Here is an 18787-nt window from a genome sequence, read left to right as displayed (position 1 = left end):
GTATATTTCCTAAATTCACATAAATGCATAAATTACTGACTTTCACGTCAACAAAGTTGCGAGATCACATCTTCCTCTCTGGCAAGCGGTTTCAACTAGCTATTTACATTTGTGGTTTGGTCCAAAAGAATGGTTCATTGGGACACAAACACATTGAGACATTATTTTACTGGAATAGAGAAGTTACCTTTTCTATCAATACCCTTTTTATGTCTCAACTACTCAGATTGAGAGCAGAGCTACACTACTAAAACCAGAGTATCAATGAACATTAATTATGGAAAATGTATGTTCAGTTTGTCTCGCACGGTATTTGTACCGCTAGCAGCATTTTAGCCAAAGGCTTTTATACTAGCTTTCTAGTCTGTGTTGATTATTATTGTACTTTTTGGGGGGGTGGTAGATCAGCTTTAATATTGCAGACAGATTGTGGCTTCCATCAATGTAATTGTCTGCATCATTTCCAATAACCCATAAAAAATGTAAATATACACAGTACCAGTCAAACGTTTGGGCACATCCACTCATTCAAGGGTTTTTCTTTATTTTACTATTTTCTACATTGTAGAATAATAGTGAAGACATCAAAACTATGAAGTAACACATTGAATCATGTAGTATCCAAAATAAAAAGTGTTAAACAAATCAAAATAAATGTTATATTTGAAACTCTTCAAAGTAGCCACTATTTGCCTTGATGACAGCTTTGCACACTTTTCGGCAAACTTAATGACTGTGTTGGAGTCGTGCCTGGCCATGCAGTCATGAGGACGGGGAGTACAGGAGGGGACTGAGCACGCACCCCTGAGGGGCCCCCGTGTTTAGGATCGGCTTGGCAGATGTGTTGTTACCTACCCTTAACACCTGGGGACAGTTGCAGAGGGAGGTGTTTAGTCCCAGTGTCCTTAGCTTAGTGATGAGCTTTGAGGGCACTATGGTGTTGAACGCTGATCTGTAGTCAATGAATAGCAATCTCACATAGGTGGTCCTTTTGTCCAGGTGGGAAAGGGCAGTGTGGAGTGCAATAGAGATTGCATCATCAGCCTCCCGGGTGGCGCAGGGGTCTAGGGCACTGCATCGCAGTGCTAGCTGTGCCACCAGACGCTCTGGGTTCGCGCCCAGGCTCTGTCGCAGCCGGCCGCGACCGGGAGGTCCGTGGGTCGACGCACAATTGGCCTAGTGTGATCCGGGTTAGGGAGGGTTTGGCCGGTAGGGATATCCTTGTCTCATCGCGCACTAGCTACTCCTGTGGGGGGCCGGGCGCAGTGCGCACTAACCAGGTCGCCAGGTGCACGGTGTTTCCTCCGACTCATTGGTGCGGCTGGCTTCCGGGTTGGATGTGCGCTGTGTTAAGAGGCAGTGCGGCTTGGTTGGGTTTCGGAAGACGCATGGCTTTCGACCTTCGTCTCTCCCGAGCCCGTATGGGAGTTGTAGCGATGAGACAAGATAGTAACTACTAACAATTGGATACCACAAAATTGGGGAGAAAAAAGGGGGGTAAAATTATTTTTTTAAACTATATATAAAATAAATAAAAATTAATTAAAAAGAGATTGCATCATCTGTGGATCTGTCGGGGCGGTATGCAAATTGTTGTGGGAATAGGGTTTCTGTGATAATGGTGTTGATGTGAACCATGACCGGCCTTTTTTCATGGCTACAGACGTGAGTGCTACAGGTTGGTAGTCATTTAGGCAGGTTATCTTAGTGTTCTTGGGCACAGGGACTATGGTGGTCTGCTTGAATGTAGGTATTACAGACTCAGTCAGGGACAGGTTGAAAATGTCAGTGAAGACACTTTCCTGTTGGTCAGTGCATGCTCGGAGTACACGTCCTTGGTAATCTGTCTGGCCCTGTGGCCTTGTGAATGTTGACCTGTTAAAAGGTCTTACATCGGCTACTGAGCGCGTGATCACAGTCGTCTGGAACAGCTGATGCTCTCATGCATGCTTCGGTGTTGCTTGCCTCGAAGTGAGCATAGAAGTAATTTAGCTCGTCTGGTAGGTTCGTGTCACTGGGCAGCTCGCGGCTGTGCTTTCTTTTGTAGTCTGTAATATTTTGCGAGCCCTGACACATGCTTGTAAGCAGGACTCATGAGGATAGAATTATGGTCAGATTTGCCAAATAGAGGGCGAGGGAGAGCTTTGTACACGTCTCTGAGTGTGGAGTAAAGGTGATCTAGATTAGTTTTATTTGCATCCGTGACATGCTGGTAGAAATGGGGGAAAACAGATTTCAGCTTTCCTGCATTAAAGTTTCCGGCCACTAGGAGTGCCGCCTTTGGATGAGCATTTTCTTTTTTGCTTATGGCCTTATACAGCTCATTGAGTGCAGCCTTACTGCCATCATTGATTTGTGGTGGTAAATAGAAAGCAACGATAAATATAGACGAAAACTCTCTTGGTAAATAGCGTGGTCTACAGCTTATCGTGAGATACTCTACCTCAGGCGAGCAAAACCTTGAGACTTCCTTAATATTAGATTTCGTGCACCAGCTGTTGTTTACAAATATACACAGACGCCACCCCTTGTCTTACAAAAGGCAGCTGTTCCATCTTGCAGATGCAGCGCAAACCCTGCCAGCTGTATGCTATCCGTGTCATCGTTCAGCCACGACTCGGTGAAACATAAGACATTACAGCTTATTTGTGATCGTAGCTCGTCTATTTTGTCATCCAATCATTGTACGTTGTCTAATAGGACTGAGGGTAGAGGCAGATTACCCTCAAATAATGCCAAAAAAACACACAATAGCACAATTGGTTAGGAAACCATAAAACGGCAGCCATCTACTCTGGCTCATTCTAATCCATTTTAAATTAACAACATTCTAACCATGTTTAGTGTTGCCTAATCCAAATTTGAAATGATTCCACTATTTGTATCAGTTTGCATCACTTTCAATGAGGGACTTTTATGTTGAGGGCAAACCGCAAATTCCACTATTGTGGCTAATCGTTATTCTGGCTAGCTTCACGTAGCTAGGGACAAGCGGGTACCATGGCTGCTTCCAGGAGGGGGACGGAGACGTTGGCCACAATGTTTGCCACATTCAGATAGAAATGTATTATGTAGAACAAACATGCCTCTGATTAGAAGGAATCATGTCAGATCTATTCAGGGCATTTCTATCTGCAACTTTCCACAACGTTTTTGTACTGAACATCCCCAGGCGAACACGACTGTGTTATGTATGAACCTGGAAAGCCTCACAAATGAACGTGTGGTGGACCCTGCTCCGTGTGCTTGTCAAATATTTATCACGTTCTTCACTCACTCGGTTTGACACGAGAAATTACACAAAACCTTTCCCAAACGTGATAATATCTTGAAGGGTGTGTTATCTAATACGTTATGACGTTCTTTTGATAATAGACAGTTTAAACGTGCTATTACATACCTGTAGTAATAAAGCGAAACGCACAACACCGTTCTGTCGTTTTCTTTATTCCGAAGAATGGTGGCAGGCTACCCGGAACTTCCTGTTTCCCACTACCGTAGTGCAACAGCGACATGTATTGGACTGATGGACTAACTACTGCTGAAGCATGTAAAATGTAAAGTGAACTTGATTAGCTAGACAAATAAACATTGGTTTAAAAAAACTAAAGGGTGTCTGTTTTAATGTCTACGTTTTTCAAACATTACATATGCATTGTAGATGGTCTCTGTGGAAGGCCACAGAGATAATGCCAGTTTAATAATGTTTACATATCTTGCATTACTCATCTCATATGTATATACTGTATTCTATACTATCTATTGCAACTTAGCCTATGCCGCTCTGACATTGCTCATCCATATATTCATATATATTCTTATTCCATTCCTTTACTTAGATTTGTGTGTATTAGGTATTTGTTGTGGAGTTGTTAGATATTACTTGCTAGATATTGCTGCACAGTCGGAACTAGAAGCACAAGCATTTCGTTACACTCGGAATAACATCTGTTTAACCATGTGTATGTGATCAATAACATTTTATTTGGAAGATCAAGAACCTCATCCACCCTGCTACCATCTAGCAAGCGGAGACGGTACAGGTGCATCAAAGCTGGGACCGAGAATGAAACTGCTTCTATCTCCAGGCCATAAGACTGTTAAACAGTCATCACTGATTTGATTTTGAGAATATTGGTGACAAGGCAAATTGGCTTGTCCCAGTGTGTAGAGGTGTCATGACACGTATTGAGTAGAAAAATACAGATATATTTATTTGAATGTCATGAATTAAGCAAAAGCATTATATTTACTGTAAAGACAACCCCCCATAACTACAATGATTCAGTAGATCAATAAAGTTGCAGTACTCTAGCAGGTCTCACAGCTGCTTATGCTGATAAAACATGTTAGAAAATAGGTCAGATTTAGCTTTGTGATGCTCATTTCAACTTCCTGTCTTGTTCAGCTTCAGAAAAACAGCAAATATGTCACTTGACATATTTTTTTTTTTGCCACCTTCTCCTCCCTCCTGAATCCTCCTCCCCCTCCTCCCCCCTCCTCCCTCTCTGCTGATGACTTCGTCAACCATTTTGAAAAGAAGGTCGACGACATCCGATCCTCGTTTGCTAAGTCAAACGACACCGCTGGTTCTGCTCACACTGCCCTACCCTGTGCTTTGACCTCTTTCTCCCCTCTCTCTCCAGATGAAATCTCGCGTCTTGTGACGGCCGGCCGCCCAACAACCTGCCCGCTTGACCCTATCCCCTCCTCTCTTCTCCAGACCATTTCCGGAGACCTTCTCCCTTACCTCACCTCGCTCATCAACTCATCCTTGACCGCTGGCTACGTCCCTTCCGTCTTCAAGAGAGCGAGAGTTGCACCCCTTCTGAAAAAACCTACACTCGATCCCTCCGATGTCAACAACTACAGACCAGTATCCCTTCTTTCTTTTCTCTCCAAAACTCTTGAACGTGCCGTCCTTGGCCAGCTCTCCTGCTATCTCTCTCAGAATGACCTTCTTGATCCAAATCAGTCAGGTTTCAAGACTAGTCATTCAACTGAGACTGCTCTTCTCTGTGTCACGGAGGCGCTCCGCACTGCTAAAGCTAACTCTCTCTCCTCTGCTCTCATCCTTCTAGACCTATCGGCTGCCTTTGATACTGTGAACCATCAGATCCTCCTCTCCACCCTCTCCGAGCTGGGCATCTCCGGCGCGGCCCACGCTTGGATTGCGTCCTACCTGACAGGTCGCTCCTACCAGGTGGCGTGGCGAGAATCTGTCTCTGCACCACGTGCTCTCACCACTGGTGTCCCCCAGGGCTCTGTTCTAGGCCCTCTCCTATTCTCGCTATACACCAAGTCACTTGGCTCTGTCATATCCTCACATGGTCTCTCCTATCATTGCTATGCAGACGACACACAATTAATCTTCTCCTTTCCCCCCTCTGATAACCAGGTGGTGAATCGCATCTCTGCATGTCTGGCAGACATATCAGTGTGGATGACGGATCACCACCTCAAGCTGAACCTCGGCAAGACGGAGCTGCTCTTCCTCCCGGGGAAGGACTGCCCGTTCCATGATCTCGCCATCACGGTTGACAACTCCATTGTGTCCTCCTCCCAGAGTGCTAAGAACCTTGGCGTGATCCTGGACAACACCCTGTCGTTCTCAACTAACATCAAGGCGGTGACCCGTTCCTGTAGGTTCATGCTCTACAACATTCGCAGAGTACGACCCTGCCTCACGCAGGAAGCGGCGCAGGTCCTAATCCAGGCACTTGTCATCTCCCGTCTGGATTACTGCAACTCGCTGTTGGCTGGGCTCCCTGCCTGTGCCATTAAACCCCTACAACTCATCCAGAACGCCGCAGCCCGTCTGGTGTTCAACTTTCCCAAGTTCTCTCACGTCACCCCGCTCCTCCGCTCTCTCCACTGGCTTCCAGTTGAAGCTCGCATCCGCTACAAGACCATGGTGCTTGCCTACGGAGCTGTGAGGGGAACGGCACCTCCGTACCTTCAGGCTCTGATCAGGCCCTACACCCAAACAAGGGCACTGCGTTCATCCACCTCTGGCCTGCTCGCCTCCCTACCTCTGAGGAAGTACAGTTCCCGCTCAGCCCAGTCAAAACTGTTCGCTGCTCTGGCACCCCAATGGTGGAACAAACTCCCTCACGACGCCAGGTCAGCGGAGTCAATCACCACCTTCCGGAGACACCTGAAACCCCACCTCTTTAAGGAATACCTAGGATAGGATAAAGTAATCCTTCTAACCCCCCCCCCTTAAAAGAGTTAGATGCACTATTGTAAAGTGGTTGTTCCACTGGATATCATAAGGTGAATGCACCAATTTGTAAGTCGCTCTGGATAAGAGCGTCTGCTAAATGACTTAAATGTAAATGTAAACTTGAAACATCATTTTTTGGTAATTCATTATACAATAGAGAAAAGTTTGACCAGTACAAATGTACAAACTTTATTTTTCATTGGCAGATAAATTAAGCAGGTTTCAATTAAGTTATCCAAACATATTCATCATTAATGACTAAAATAACTCATCCATTTTAAAATAAAATTTAATAAACAAAAGTATCCACCCAAATGAATGGTGAAAACTGATCTTCACACCATCTCTATCTGATACATGTTGTATCTGCCAACTCATTCCCACAGAAAACTGCAGAGGAAAGCAGTACCACCCAGTCAACCAGCCTCACAGAGGATATTCAATCATAAGGACAAATCCAAGGTAATCTCAATATCTTTACAGTAGAAACTAACAAAACACACCAAAACTGACAAGGTGCAGACTGATCAGTAAAGTAAAGAGGCTAACATTCTAGAATGCTCCCTTTCCTCTGCACAGTTCTCACAGTGAGAAACAATTGGATTACAATAAAGTGTTCTACACTTTCTTGATAATTAAGTGATGGAATGATTTTAATCTTAGCTAGTCAGAGAACTGATGAGGAATCTCACATTTATGTATATGTTGGTGTTTTTTTAAGTGGCCATGTTGAGAGAAACTCTTCCAACAGTCAGAGCAGGAGTAAAGCTTCTCTCCTGTGTGTATATGCTGGTGTGTTTTTGAGTTGCTCTGCTGAGAGAAAATATTCCCACAGTCAGAACAGGAGGAGGGCTTCTCTCCAGTGTTGAATTATGAACTGTCAGATCCCTTGATATTTTGCAGCTCTTCCCACAGTCAGACCAGGGATAAAGATTCTACATTGTCTGTATTTTTAGGTGTATTTTTAGCTTGATAGAATTGGAAAACCTCCTCACAATGTGGGCAGTGGTGAGACCTCTGAGCTCTGTGATCTTCCTGTTGTTGCTCTCTGGATGTAGAGAATGTCTCAACATGGTCTCCTGTGTGAACAACATCAAAAGAACCAGTCAGTTGGTGTGATATACATGTCAATCAAATGTATTTTATAAAGCCCTTTTTACATCTGCAGTTGTCACAAAGTGCTTTACAGATACCCTAACCTAACGTATAAGGTGTAAAAGAAACACCTAAATGAGGTTGACAGAAACCAGAACCTTCCAGGTTTCAGGCTTTGGCTTCCTCTCTGCCTTCTTCCTGAAAAATGGATGCTCCCGGTGTTTGTTGACTCCGCTGAGGGTGCAGGTACCGAGACTAAAACCCCAAAGGGCAAGCAATACAGAAGCAGAGTGGCTAGTAAAAACTCCTTAGAAGGAACCTAGGAAAAACCTAGAGAAGATCCCGGCTCCGAGCAGTGGCCGCTCCTCTTCTGGCTGTACTGGATGACAAATTACTTGATATATAGTGCTTTCGGAAAGTATTCAGACCCCTTGACTTTTTCCACATTTTGTTATGTTACAGCCTTATTCTAAAATAGATTAAATAGTGCCCCCCCCCCCCCCTCATCAATCTACACACAATACCCCAGAATGACAAATAAAAAACAGGTTTTTATAAATTGCAATTTATATTTTTTTAACCTGGAAATATCACATTTTCCGACCCTTTACTCAGTACTTTGTTGATGCACCTTTGGCAGCGATTACAGCATTGAGTTCTCTTGGGTATGACACGACAAGCTTGGCACACATGTATTTGGGGAGTTTTTCTCCCATTCTTCTCTGCAGATCCTCTCAAGCTCTGTCAGGTTGAAAGGGGAGCGTTGCTACACAGCTATTTTCAGGTCTCTCCAGAGACATTACAAAACTTGTCCCGAAACCACTCCTGCGTTGTCTTGGCTGTGTCAGAGTGACCATCAGGTTCTTGCTCACCTCCCTGACAAAGGCCCTTTTCCCCTGCTTGCGTAGTTTGCCCGGGCAGCCAGCTCGAGCAAGCGTCTTGGTGGTTCCAAACTTCTTCCATTTAAGAATGATGAAGGCCACTGTGTTCTTGGGGACCTTCAATGCTGCAAACATTTTTGGTACCCTTCCCCAGATCTGTGCCTCCACACAATCCTGTCTCTGAGCTCTACGGACAATTCCTTCGACCTCATGGCTTGGTTTTTGCTCTGACATTTACTGTCAACTGTTGGACCTTATATAGACAGGTGTGTGCCTTTCCAAATCATATCCAATCAATTGAATTTACCACAGGTGGACTCCAATCAAGTTGTAGAAACATCTCAAGGATGATCAATGGAAACAGAATGCACCAGAGCTCAATTTCGAGTCTCATAGAAAAGGGTCTGAATACTTATGTAAATAAGGTATTGATGTAAAAAATAAAATCTAAAAAAATTCTAAAAACCTGTTTTTCCTTTGGCATTGTGGGGATTTGTGTGTAGATTGCAGAGGAAAACGTTTTATTTAATCCATTTTAGAATAAGGCTGTAACGTAACAAAATGTGGAAAAAACCAAGGGGTCTGAATACTTTCCGAATGTACTGTAGCCAATTTAGAAAAACGGGATTGTCTTTTTCTCCCCTTTTTAACATTACAAATAACAATGGAAATCAACAACTCTGTCTCTGTGGTCATATGTTTCTTTCTAGTAAGTATTTTCCCATCCTGGAGACTGAGACCTTGTGGAAATCTGTGGTAGAGAATAATGAATGACAATTTAAACACTACTGTAAAGGGTTGCGTCAATCTAATCTGGTATCAGGATAGAATGTGATTCAAAGTCACCGAATATACTTTAAGTATTTTTACTTAACATAAGTGATAAATGGTAAATGCAATTTTCGTATATACGGGTTCACTGTATCACCACGCAGGGTAAAGCAGAGAACTGACTGAAATAGTACAGACATCTTCTTTTATACTGTGACAGATGTAGTTCCAACTTTAGAGTTGGCCTGTCACAGTAGAGGCTTAGCGTGGTTTAAACTTGCTAGCCTATCGGTGGTGCCCAAGCTGGTCCCAGCCTCACAGCACACAGGATCCAGATATCCGGAAGTGTTTGTTGTGAAGCTTGAGCTGATTCTTCGGTGGCTACACTGCTCAGTTCCTGTTTTCTTGTTATTCAGCAGTCACGCTATGTTTTGATATTTTTGTTAAAAAGAGAACAAAACCATCCTTCACACTACGTTACCCTATAGTAGTTATCATCATCATGCTTTCCATAGTTTAAGCATGTAGCTACCTAGGCCTTGCAAACTAGTTATTGTGTTATCCAGCTAGCTATGAAATTGCATGCTAACACGAAAGATTTGTATAACTAACCCAAGATAGACCACACCCTGTTGTTTCCAATGGAGGACTTTTATTATGAAGGCGAACCGTAAATTATACTGTTGTGGATTATCGCAAAAGTGAGCCCTGCTAGCTAGCGAGTAGCGACCATAACATAGCTATTTGCCATCTTTATGTTAGTTAATTTAGCTACAGTGGCTAGTCAAGGTCAGAAAACTATCTAGCGTGCTAGCTAATCCAAACAAAACTCAACATACTACATGGTAACTTGTTAGCTAGCTAGCCTAGTTGGTAGGCATAACATTAACGCCAGCTAACGTTAGCTTGCTACATTTATGGCTCTTCCGTTAGCTAGCTAGCCTTCCGCTAGTTAGCTAGCCAGTTGCTAGCTAGCAGTTGCTAGCTAGCTTTGTTAACGTCCTATGCTAAATCGTCCAGCACTATTCATGTATTCCCAAAAGGAAACGAAACAAATTGCATGGAAAACGTACCTTTCTCTCTTCTGTCTTTGCGTTTTTATCTTGTCTATAACACTTTTTTCTATCATATCCAGATTTTGCACGCTGACCTTCTCGACCCCTGTTCTAAAGACAATCATGTACGTTTTACTCAATACATTTTCCCAAAAGTACTCATTACAGTTCGAATGCTTAGCAGGACAGGAAAATGGTCCAATTCACACAGTTACCAAGAGAACAACCCGGGTCATCCCTACCTCCTTTGACCTGGTGGACTTACTAAACATAAATGCTTTGTTTGTAAATTATGTCTGAATGTTGGAGTGTGTCCATTGGCTATGCATAATATTTTTTTTAATTGTGCCATCTGGTTTGCAGATGGCAAGACTTCATTATAACTGGCCAAATCCTGTGTAACACCTAGTAATTACATTGTACTTGTGCAGATATTAAATATACTCTGTGGTGTACTAGTGTATTTGTTATGTCACTTCCTGTATTCCTGTACTGTATAGGTACACATTAATTACTCCTAAAGATACACTTCACTTTATCTAGCTAAATCCTGTGTAAGAAGTAGAAATTACATTGTATTTAGCCAAACATTACATGTGCTTTGAACGTTTCTTATTCCTCATCTGGGATGAGACTTGTATTATATTTGTTTTCGTAAACTCAACCAAGTTAACCCAGATCGTACGCTTTATTTTGGGGGCTAGTGCTAGCAACAGCATTGACTGTAGATGTATTTTGAACAGTGCACATTAATGTTTAAGTAATTACATTTTTTTTTATTTTACCAGGGAAGTTGACTGAGAACACATCCTCATTTACAGCAACAACCTGGGGAATAGTTACAGGGAAGAGGAGGGGGATGAATGAGCCTGGAAACTGGGGATGATTAGATGGCCAAGATGGTATGAGGGTCAGAATGAGAATTTAGCCAGGACTCCGGGGTTAACAATCTTCCTCTCTGGTTCCATTCTCTAATAGTAAGTGGGTTATTGTTGATTTTTGGTGGTAATGCTGTCCCTAGACATTGGTACCATATAAAACTACTACTAATACTTTTTTTCCCATTTTATTTAACTGTCATTTAATAAGAAACATATGTAAGTCCTTTATAATGCAAAACATCTATTTGTGTGCATTGTAGCAATTACTGGTGGCTAGCAAATTGGCTTGTCCCCATTGTGATGTGTAAAGGTGTAGTGACATGTTTTGAGTAGATAGACATGTAAATTATTTTGAATGCCATGAATTAAACAAAAACATTGTATTTTCTGTATAGATAACCCAAAAAACAAAGGTTGACCAACACAAATTCATGTAGAATGTTTATTTTTCATTAGCAGATCAATTAAGTTTATTACAGTTATCCAAATGCATTAATGATCAATGACTAAAATAATGAATCTAGTTTTAAAAGACAATTTAATTAACACGTAGTCATTTCATAGGCTGTGTATCATTAAACAAAAGTTATGTAGTAAAAAAAGAACTGACACCATCTCTATCTGATACATGTGTCTACTAGCTATTAGCTATTTCCACAGAGAACTGCAGAGGGACAACTTGGTGTCAGAGCAAAATGTACTATATGTAAAAAAAAAAATATATAAAAACTTGATAAAAACATAGCATACAATTTAGTATTTTACGGGATGTTATGTTACATTGGCCTATAACTGTAATACGATTTGTAGGATGTATAGTATGTTACGAATTAGATTTAGTACAATATGTTACAAATTTATGATATTTTACGTATTCCAATTTGTTGTTGCTAACATTAACATTCTAAGTAGTTGCATGCTAGGCTAACATGCTAAGCAGACTATATATACAAAAGTATGAGGACACCTCTTCAAAATAGTGGATTTGTCTATATTTCAGCCACACCCTTTGCTGACAGGAGTATAAAATCGAGCACACAGCCTTGCATTCTCCATAGACAAACATTGACAGTAGAATGGCCTTACTGAAGAGCTTAGTGACTTTCAATGTGGCACCGTCAGTTCATAAAATTTCTGCCCTGCTTGAGCTGCCCTGTTCAACTGTAAGTGCTGTTATTGTGAAGTGGAAATGTCTAGGAGCAACGGCTCAGCCGTGAAGTCGTAAGCCACACAAGCTCAAAACACAGGACCGCCGAGTGCTGAAGCATGTAAAAATGGTTTGTCCTTGGTTGCAACACTCACTATCAAGTTCCAAACTGCTGCTTTTCATGGTTCGGACTAGTCCCCTTAGTTCCAGTGAAGGGAAATCTTAACGCTACAGTATACAATGACATTATAGATGATTCTGTGCTGCCAACTTTGTGGCAACAGTTTGGGGAAGGCCCTTTCCTGATTCAGCGTGACAATTCCCCCGAGCACAAATAGACGTCCATACACAAATGGTTTGTCGAGATCAGTGTGGAAGAACTTGACTGGCCTGCACAGAGCCCTGACCTTAACCCCATCGAACACCTTTGGGATGAATTGAAACGTTGACTGCGAGCCAGACCTAATCGCCCAACATCAGTGCCGACCTCACTAGTGCTCTTGTGGCTAAATGGAAAAAGTTCCCACAGCAATGTTCCAACATCTAGAGTAAAGCCTTCCCAGAAGAGGAGTCCTTTATTGCAGCAGAAAAGGGGGACCAAGTCCATATTAATGCCCATGATTTTGGAATTAGATGTTTGACGAGCAGGTGCCCACATACACTACCATTCAAAAGTTCGGGGTCAATAAGAAATGTCCTTGTTTTTGAAAGAAAAGCAATTTTTTTGTCCATTAAAATAATATCAAATTGATCAGAAATACAGTGCAGTCTCAACGGCAACAGTGAAGAGGCGACTCCGGGATGCTGGCCATCTAGGCAGAGTTCCTCTGTCCAGTGTCTGTGTTCTTTTGCCCATCTTTTATTTTTATTGGCCAGTCTGAGATTTGGCTTGCAACTCTGCCTAGAAGGCCAGCATCCCGGAGTCGCCTCTTCACTGTTGACGTTGAGACTGGTGTTTTGCGGGTACTATTTAATGAAGTTACCAGTTGAGGACTTGTGAGGCGTCCGTTTCTCAAACTAGACACTAATGTACTTGTCATCTTGCTCAGTGGTGCAGAGGCCTCCCACTCCTCTTTATATTCTGGTTAGGGCCAGTTTGCTCTGTTCTGTTCTGTGAGTAGTACACAACATTGTACGAGATTTTCAGTTTCTTGGCAATTTCTCTCATGGAATAGCCTTCATTTCTCAGAACAAAAATAGACTGACGAGTTTCAGAAGAAAGTTATTTGTTTCTAGCCATTTTGAGCATGTAATCGAACCCACAAATGCTGATGCTCCCGATACTCAACTAGTCTAAAGAAGGCCAGTTTTATTGCTTCTTTAATCAGCACAACTGTTTTCAGCTGTGCTAACATAATTGCAAAAGGGTTTTCTATTGATCAATTAGCCTTTTTAAATTATAAACTTGGATTAGCTAACACAACGTGCCATTGGAACACAGGAGTGATGGTTGCTGATAATGGGCCTCTGTACACCTATGTAGATTTTCCATAAAGAAAATCTGCCATTTCCAGCTACAATAGTAATTTACAACATTAACAATGTCTACACTGTATTTATGATCAATTTGATGTTATTTTAAAATGGAAAAAAAAAAGTATTTTCTTTCAAAAACAAGGACATTTCTAAGTGACCCCAAACTTTTGAACGGTAGTGTACTTTTGGTCATGTAGTGTAGTTGCAAAGTTGCTTATTAGCTAAAATGCTAAAGTTGTCCGTGATGAGATTTGAACACGCAACAGTTGGGTTGCTAGACTTTCATGTTATATGCTGACCCATCCATCCACCCGACCAACCACCATCCTATTGTTTTTTACCTTAAAAGGACATTTTAAAATGTTTCAACTTCATATTCATCATCTCCAGCACCACCCCAACAACAACACATGTGAAAATGGTGCGTTTCTATGTTTTGAAGTAAAAAAGATGGAAAAAGAGGATTTCCAATGTCATCATTCTATAACGCTCCCTTTCCTCTGCACAGTTCTCTCACAGTGAGAAACAATAGGATTACAATAGAGTGTTCTAAGCTTTCTTCATTTGATCCAATTCACTCTTACCACTTCTTTTATGAGATGAGGATTAATTGATGGAGTGACTTTAATCTTAGCTGGTCTGAGAGAAGTGATGTGAATTCTCTCCTTTATGTATACATTGATGTGTTTTTAAGGTAGCCAATCGGGAGAAACTCTTCCCACAGTCAGAGCAGTAGTAAGGCTTCTCTCCTGTGTGTGTTCTCTGATGAGATTTTAGCTCAGTTGATGTTGTGAAGCATTTTCCACAGTCAGAACAGGAATAAGGCTTCTCTCCTTTATGTATACGTTGGTGTATTTTTAAGTTGCCCTGTTGGGAGAAACTCTTCCCACAGTCAGAGCAGGAGTAAGGCTTATCTCCTGTATGTATTCGCTGGTGACATTTTAATATATCCAATCGGGTGAAACTCTTTCCACAGTCAGGGCAGGAGTAAGGCTTCTCTCCTGTGTGTATTCGCTGGTGACATTTTAAGTGAACCTGTTGAGAGAAACTCTTCCCACAGTCAGAGCAGCAGTAAGGCTTCTCTCCTGTGTGTGTTCTCTGATGAACTCTTAACTCAGCTGATGTTGTGAAGCATTTTCCGCAGTCAGAGCAGAAGTAATGCTTCTCTCCTGTATGTATATGTTGGTGGGTTTGTAAGTGGCTCTGTTGAGAGAAACTCGCCCCACAGTCAGAGCAGAAGTAAGGCTTCTCCCCGGTGTGTATTTTTAGGTGTGTTTTTAAGTTGCTTGATACGGAGAAACTTTTCCCACAGTCAGAGCACGAGTAAGGCTTCTCTCCTGTGTGTATACGTTGGTGTGTTTTTAAGCTGCTCTGTTGAGAGAAACTCTCCCCACAGTCAGAGCAGGAGTAAGGTTTTTCTCCAGTGTGGACTCGCAGATGAACTGTTAGAGCCTGTGATGTTGTGAAACTCTTCCCACAATCAGTGCAGGAATAGAGATTCTCTCCTGTGTGTATTTTTAGGTGTATTTCTAGTTTTGAGAGAATTGGGAAAATCTCCTCACAATGTGGGCAGTGGTGAGACCTCTTAGCGCTGTGATCTTCCTGCTGTTGCTCTCCGGATGTAGAGAATGTCTCAACATGGTCTCCTGTGTGAACAACATCAGAAGAACCAGTCAGTTGGGGTGATATACATATGACTTCATATCAGTAGGCTGTACAATACAGGGAATAAAGCTATTAGGGCTGTCCCGACAAAAACAAATATTCCTGGTCGAGAGTCTTGTTTTCATTTGACCAAATGTTTTAATTTTCAGAACGTGTATTTTTCCATATATATGTGTTGAAATAAAATCAACTATATGGAGGCTACTGAGCTTGTCTGATGCTTTAAGTGCTGCGATTAAAAATTACACAAATTATTCAAGAGGGATCCAGAGATCAATATAGCGTAACCAGAAGAAAATAAATCTGTTCTCGACTCTCCTCCTCCCGCTGCTGCGTTATGATTTGTGGAAGAGTTTCATTTAATTTATAATAAAGTCTTCATATCTCAAATCAATGTCATGTGGTTCATCAAAATGACACAAATCTAAAATTAACTTCTATTGCCAATATGTAAAAATAGCCTACATAAAGCTAACAAATAAAAACATTGCAGCCTGTAGGTAGAACATACCCTGATGAAAATAGATATCCTATGAATCAAATTGGCTGCACATGGCCTGTCTGCAAGAAACTTGAAACATTGTATCAATTAATCATTTGGTCTGGCCCTTGCTAGCAAACTTGCAACATTGAATAAAATATTCTGGTCCCTTAGAGTTTCCCATGCCAGTGAGCTCCAGACAGACAGAGCTGTAGGCTATTTTGTACAAGGGATAAGAAGTAATCAGCTAGGCCTATTTTATGACATTTCCACTGGATCAGAGCAATACATTTTTTCCCCTTTCATGCTGAGTGGTTATCGAAAGGGAGAGAGATGGAACGATTTTTCAAATAGGCTACGTTGAGGAACTATTGTCATTCTCACTGGATATGGAAACAGACTTTGTTTACTTGCTGTTTGAGGTGAAGTCATTTTTTTATTTGAGAAACTCCACAGTGACGGTGAGTTAAGACAATCAGAAATAGTATCAGATCCCCAAATGGGCACATTTATAGGCCTTCATTTTCAAGCAGGGCAGGTAGGCTATAGACCTACTTCTATGTGTAATCAGGCCAGGTAGCCTATAGGCCTACTTCTATGTGTAATCAGGCCAGGTAGCCTATAGACCTACTTCTATGCATAATCAGGCCAGGTAGCCTATAGGCCTACTTCTATGTGTAATCAGGGCCAGGTAGTCTATAGGCCTACTTCTATGTGTAATCAGGCCAGGTAGCCTATAGGCCTACTTCTATGTGTAATCAGGCCAGGTAGCCTATAGGCCTACTTCTATGTGTAATCAGGCCAGCTAGCCTGTAGGCGCAATCAGGTGCGTGTCCTTACTCAAGATTGACAGGAGCGCTCCAAACAATAGACAATTAATAAATTTACAACTCGTAAATGGAATGAGATATACCAAAATATTTTTCTCACAAGTGTAGCCAAGGTTGTAGGCTCTGCAAACAATGTGTCCACTCCTACAATGATAATGGTAAGACTATAATAATAATAATATATTGAATGCATTACCGTAATTAAACAAACATTGTAGATTAGAAATGCTAAATGTACTAAGGCTAAATGTACTACTGGTGATAGTGGTGTGTCATCCCCTCCGCAATGGACTAGTCCACCCAGACAGGCAATGGACTAGTCCACCCAGACAGGCAATGGACACACCATGTCTTGTGTGCCATACATTTTTTATATATACTGTACCAGTCAAAAGTTTGGACACACCTACTCATTCAAGGGTTTTCTTTATTTTTACTCTTTTCTACGTTGTAGAATAATAGTGAAGACATCAAAACTATGAAATAACACTTGTGGAATCATGTAGTAACCAAAAAAGTGTTAAAAAATCAAAGATAATTTTATATTTGAGATTCTTCAAAGTAGACACCCTTTGCCTCGATGACAGCGCTACACACTCTTGGCATTCCCTCAACCAGGTAGTCACCTGGAATGCATTTTAATTAACAAGTGTGCCTTGTTCAAAGTTCATTTGTGGAATTTCTTATCTTCTTAATGCGTTTGAGCCAATCAGTTGTGTTGTGACATGGTAGGTGTGGTATACAGAAGATAGCCCTATTTGGTAAAAGACCAAGTCCATATTATGACAAGAACTGCTCAAATAAGCAAAGAGAAACGACAGTCCATCATTACCTTAATACACAAAGGTCAGTTAATCCGGAAGATGTCAAGAACTTTGAAAGTTTCTTCAAGTGCAGTCGCAAAAACCATCAAGTGCTATGATGAAACTGGCTCTCATGAGGACCGCCACAGGAAAGGAAGACCCAGACTCTGCCGCAGAGGATAAGTTAGAGTTACCGGCCTCAAAAATTGCAGCCCAAATAAATGCTTCACAGAGTTCAAGTAACAGACATCCCAACATCAACTGAGATTTTTGGTTTCAACCACCGTGTCTTTGTGAGGCGCAGAGTAGGTCCTCCTTCCCACCGTGAAGCATGGAGGAGCAGGAGTGATGGTGTGGGGGTGCTCTGCTGGTGACACTGTCAGTGATTTATTTTGAATTCAAGGCACACCACAGCAATCTACAGCGATATGCCATCCCAACTGGTTCTGAGCATAGCAGGACTATTATTTGTTTTACAACAGGACAATGACCCAACACACCTCCAGGCTGTGTAAGGGCTATTTGACCAAGAAGGAGAGTGATGGAGTGCTGCATCAGATGACCTGGCCTCCACAGTCACCCGACCTCAACCCAATTGAGATGGTTTGGGATGAGTTGGACCGCAGAGTGAAGGAAAAGCAGCCAACAAGTGCTCAGCATATGTGGGAACTCCTTTAAGACTGTTGGAAAAGCATTCCTCATGAAGTTGGTTGAGAGAATGCCAAGAGTGTGCAAAGCTGTCATCAAGGCAAAGGGTGGCTACTTTTAAGAATCTAAAATATATTTTGATTTGTTTAACACTTTTTTGGTTACTACATGATTCCATGTGTTATTTCGTAGTTTTGATGTCGTCAGTATTATTCTACAATGTAGAAAATAGTAAAAAATAAAGAATGGGTGTGTCCAAACTTTTGACTGGTACTGTATATTTGCCACTGCTCGACAAAAAAAAAATCTTGGTCGACTAACAGCCTATTGACCAACAGTTGACCAGTCGACTAAATGGGGTCGGCCCTAAAAGCTATTCCACAGTTGAGGGCAGAAAGGGGTGAAAGGGGTGAATATTATGAGTTATATCATCCTCCACTCACTATCACAAGGGTTAGTAACTACAGACTCATTTCATATCATCCTCCACTCACTATCACAAGGATTAGTAACTACAGACTCATTTCATATCATCCTCCACTCACTATCACAAGGGTTAGTAACTACAGACTCATTTCATATCATCCTCCACTCACTATCACAAGGGTTAGTACATCTTTATTACTAGGCAGAAAGTTAAGTGATACGGGCCACAAACTGTTCCTTCTCCCTTAAGGTGACCTGACCTTGGCCCCCCTTCCTCACTAATCCGCAGCTCTCCACCCTTATCAGTACCTCTTAACATGTGATCATCATCCCATCACTCAGTACATTCCAATCTTAACTGTATCCACCATATCCATTCCTCCTAAAGATAACCATTCACTT

The 18787-nt window shown here is 41.8% G+C and overlaps 2 protein-coding genes and 1 long non-coding RNA gene across 4 annotated transcripts in view; 1 reads left to right on the top strand and 2 right to left on the bottom strand.

Annotated features, from left to right (window-relative positions):
• Positions 1-18787, bottom strand: part of LOC139533039 (zinc finger protein ZFP2-like) — a 319515-nt gene that overhangs the window by 217974 nt on the left and 82754 nt on the right. The gene's annotated exons all lie outside the window — the stretch shown is intronic.
• LOC139533098 (uncharacterized) lies at positions 9363-11290 on the top strand. Its single transcript, XR_011666696.1, has 2 exons — positions 9363-10153; positions 10817-11290. It is a non-coding gene; the product is annotated as an uncharacterized lncRNA (long non-coding RNA).
• The window catches only part of LOC139531406 (zinc finger protein 585A-like), a 39416-nt gene continuing 31966 nt past the window's right edge, over positions 11338-18787 (bottom strand). Inside the window, exon 9 of the mRNA XM_071327854.1 lies at positions 11338-15178. Coding sequence (XP_071183955.1) covers positions 14163-15178 — 1016 coding nt within the window. The 3' untranslated portion in view covers positions 11338-14162. The remainder of the gene's footprint in view (positions 15179-18787) is intronic.

This window comes from Salvelinus alpinus, chromosome 10, assembly GCF_045679555.1.
Source record: "Salvelinus alpinus chromosome 10, SLU_Salpinus.1, whole genome shotgun sequence".
In the NCBI taxonomy this organism is placed as follows: domain Eukaryota; kingdom Metazoa; phylum Chordata; class Actinopteri; order Salmoniformes; family Salmonidae; genus Salvelinus; species Salvelinus alpinus.
Note: the sequence above shows the minus strand (reverse complement) of the source record. Positions and strands in the feature narration are given on the sequence as shown.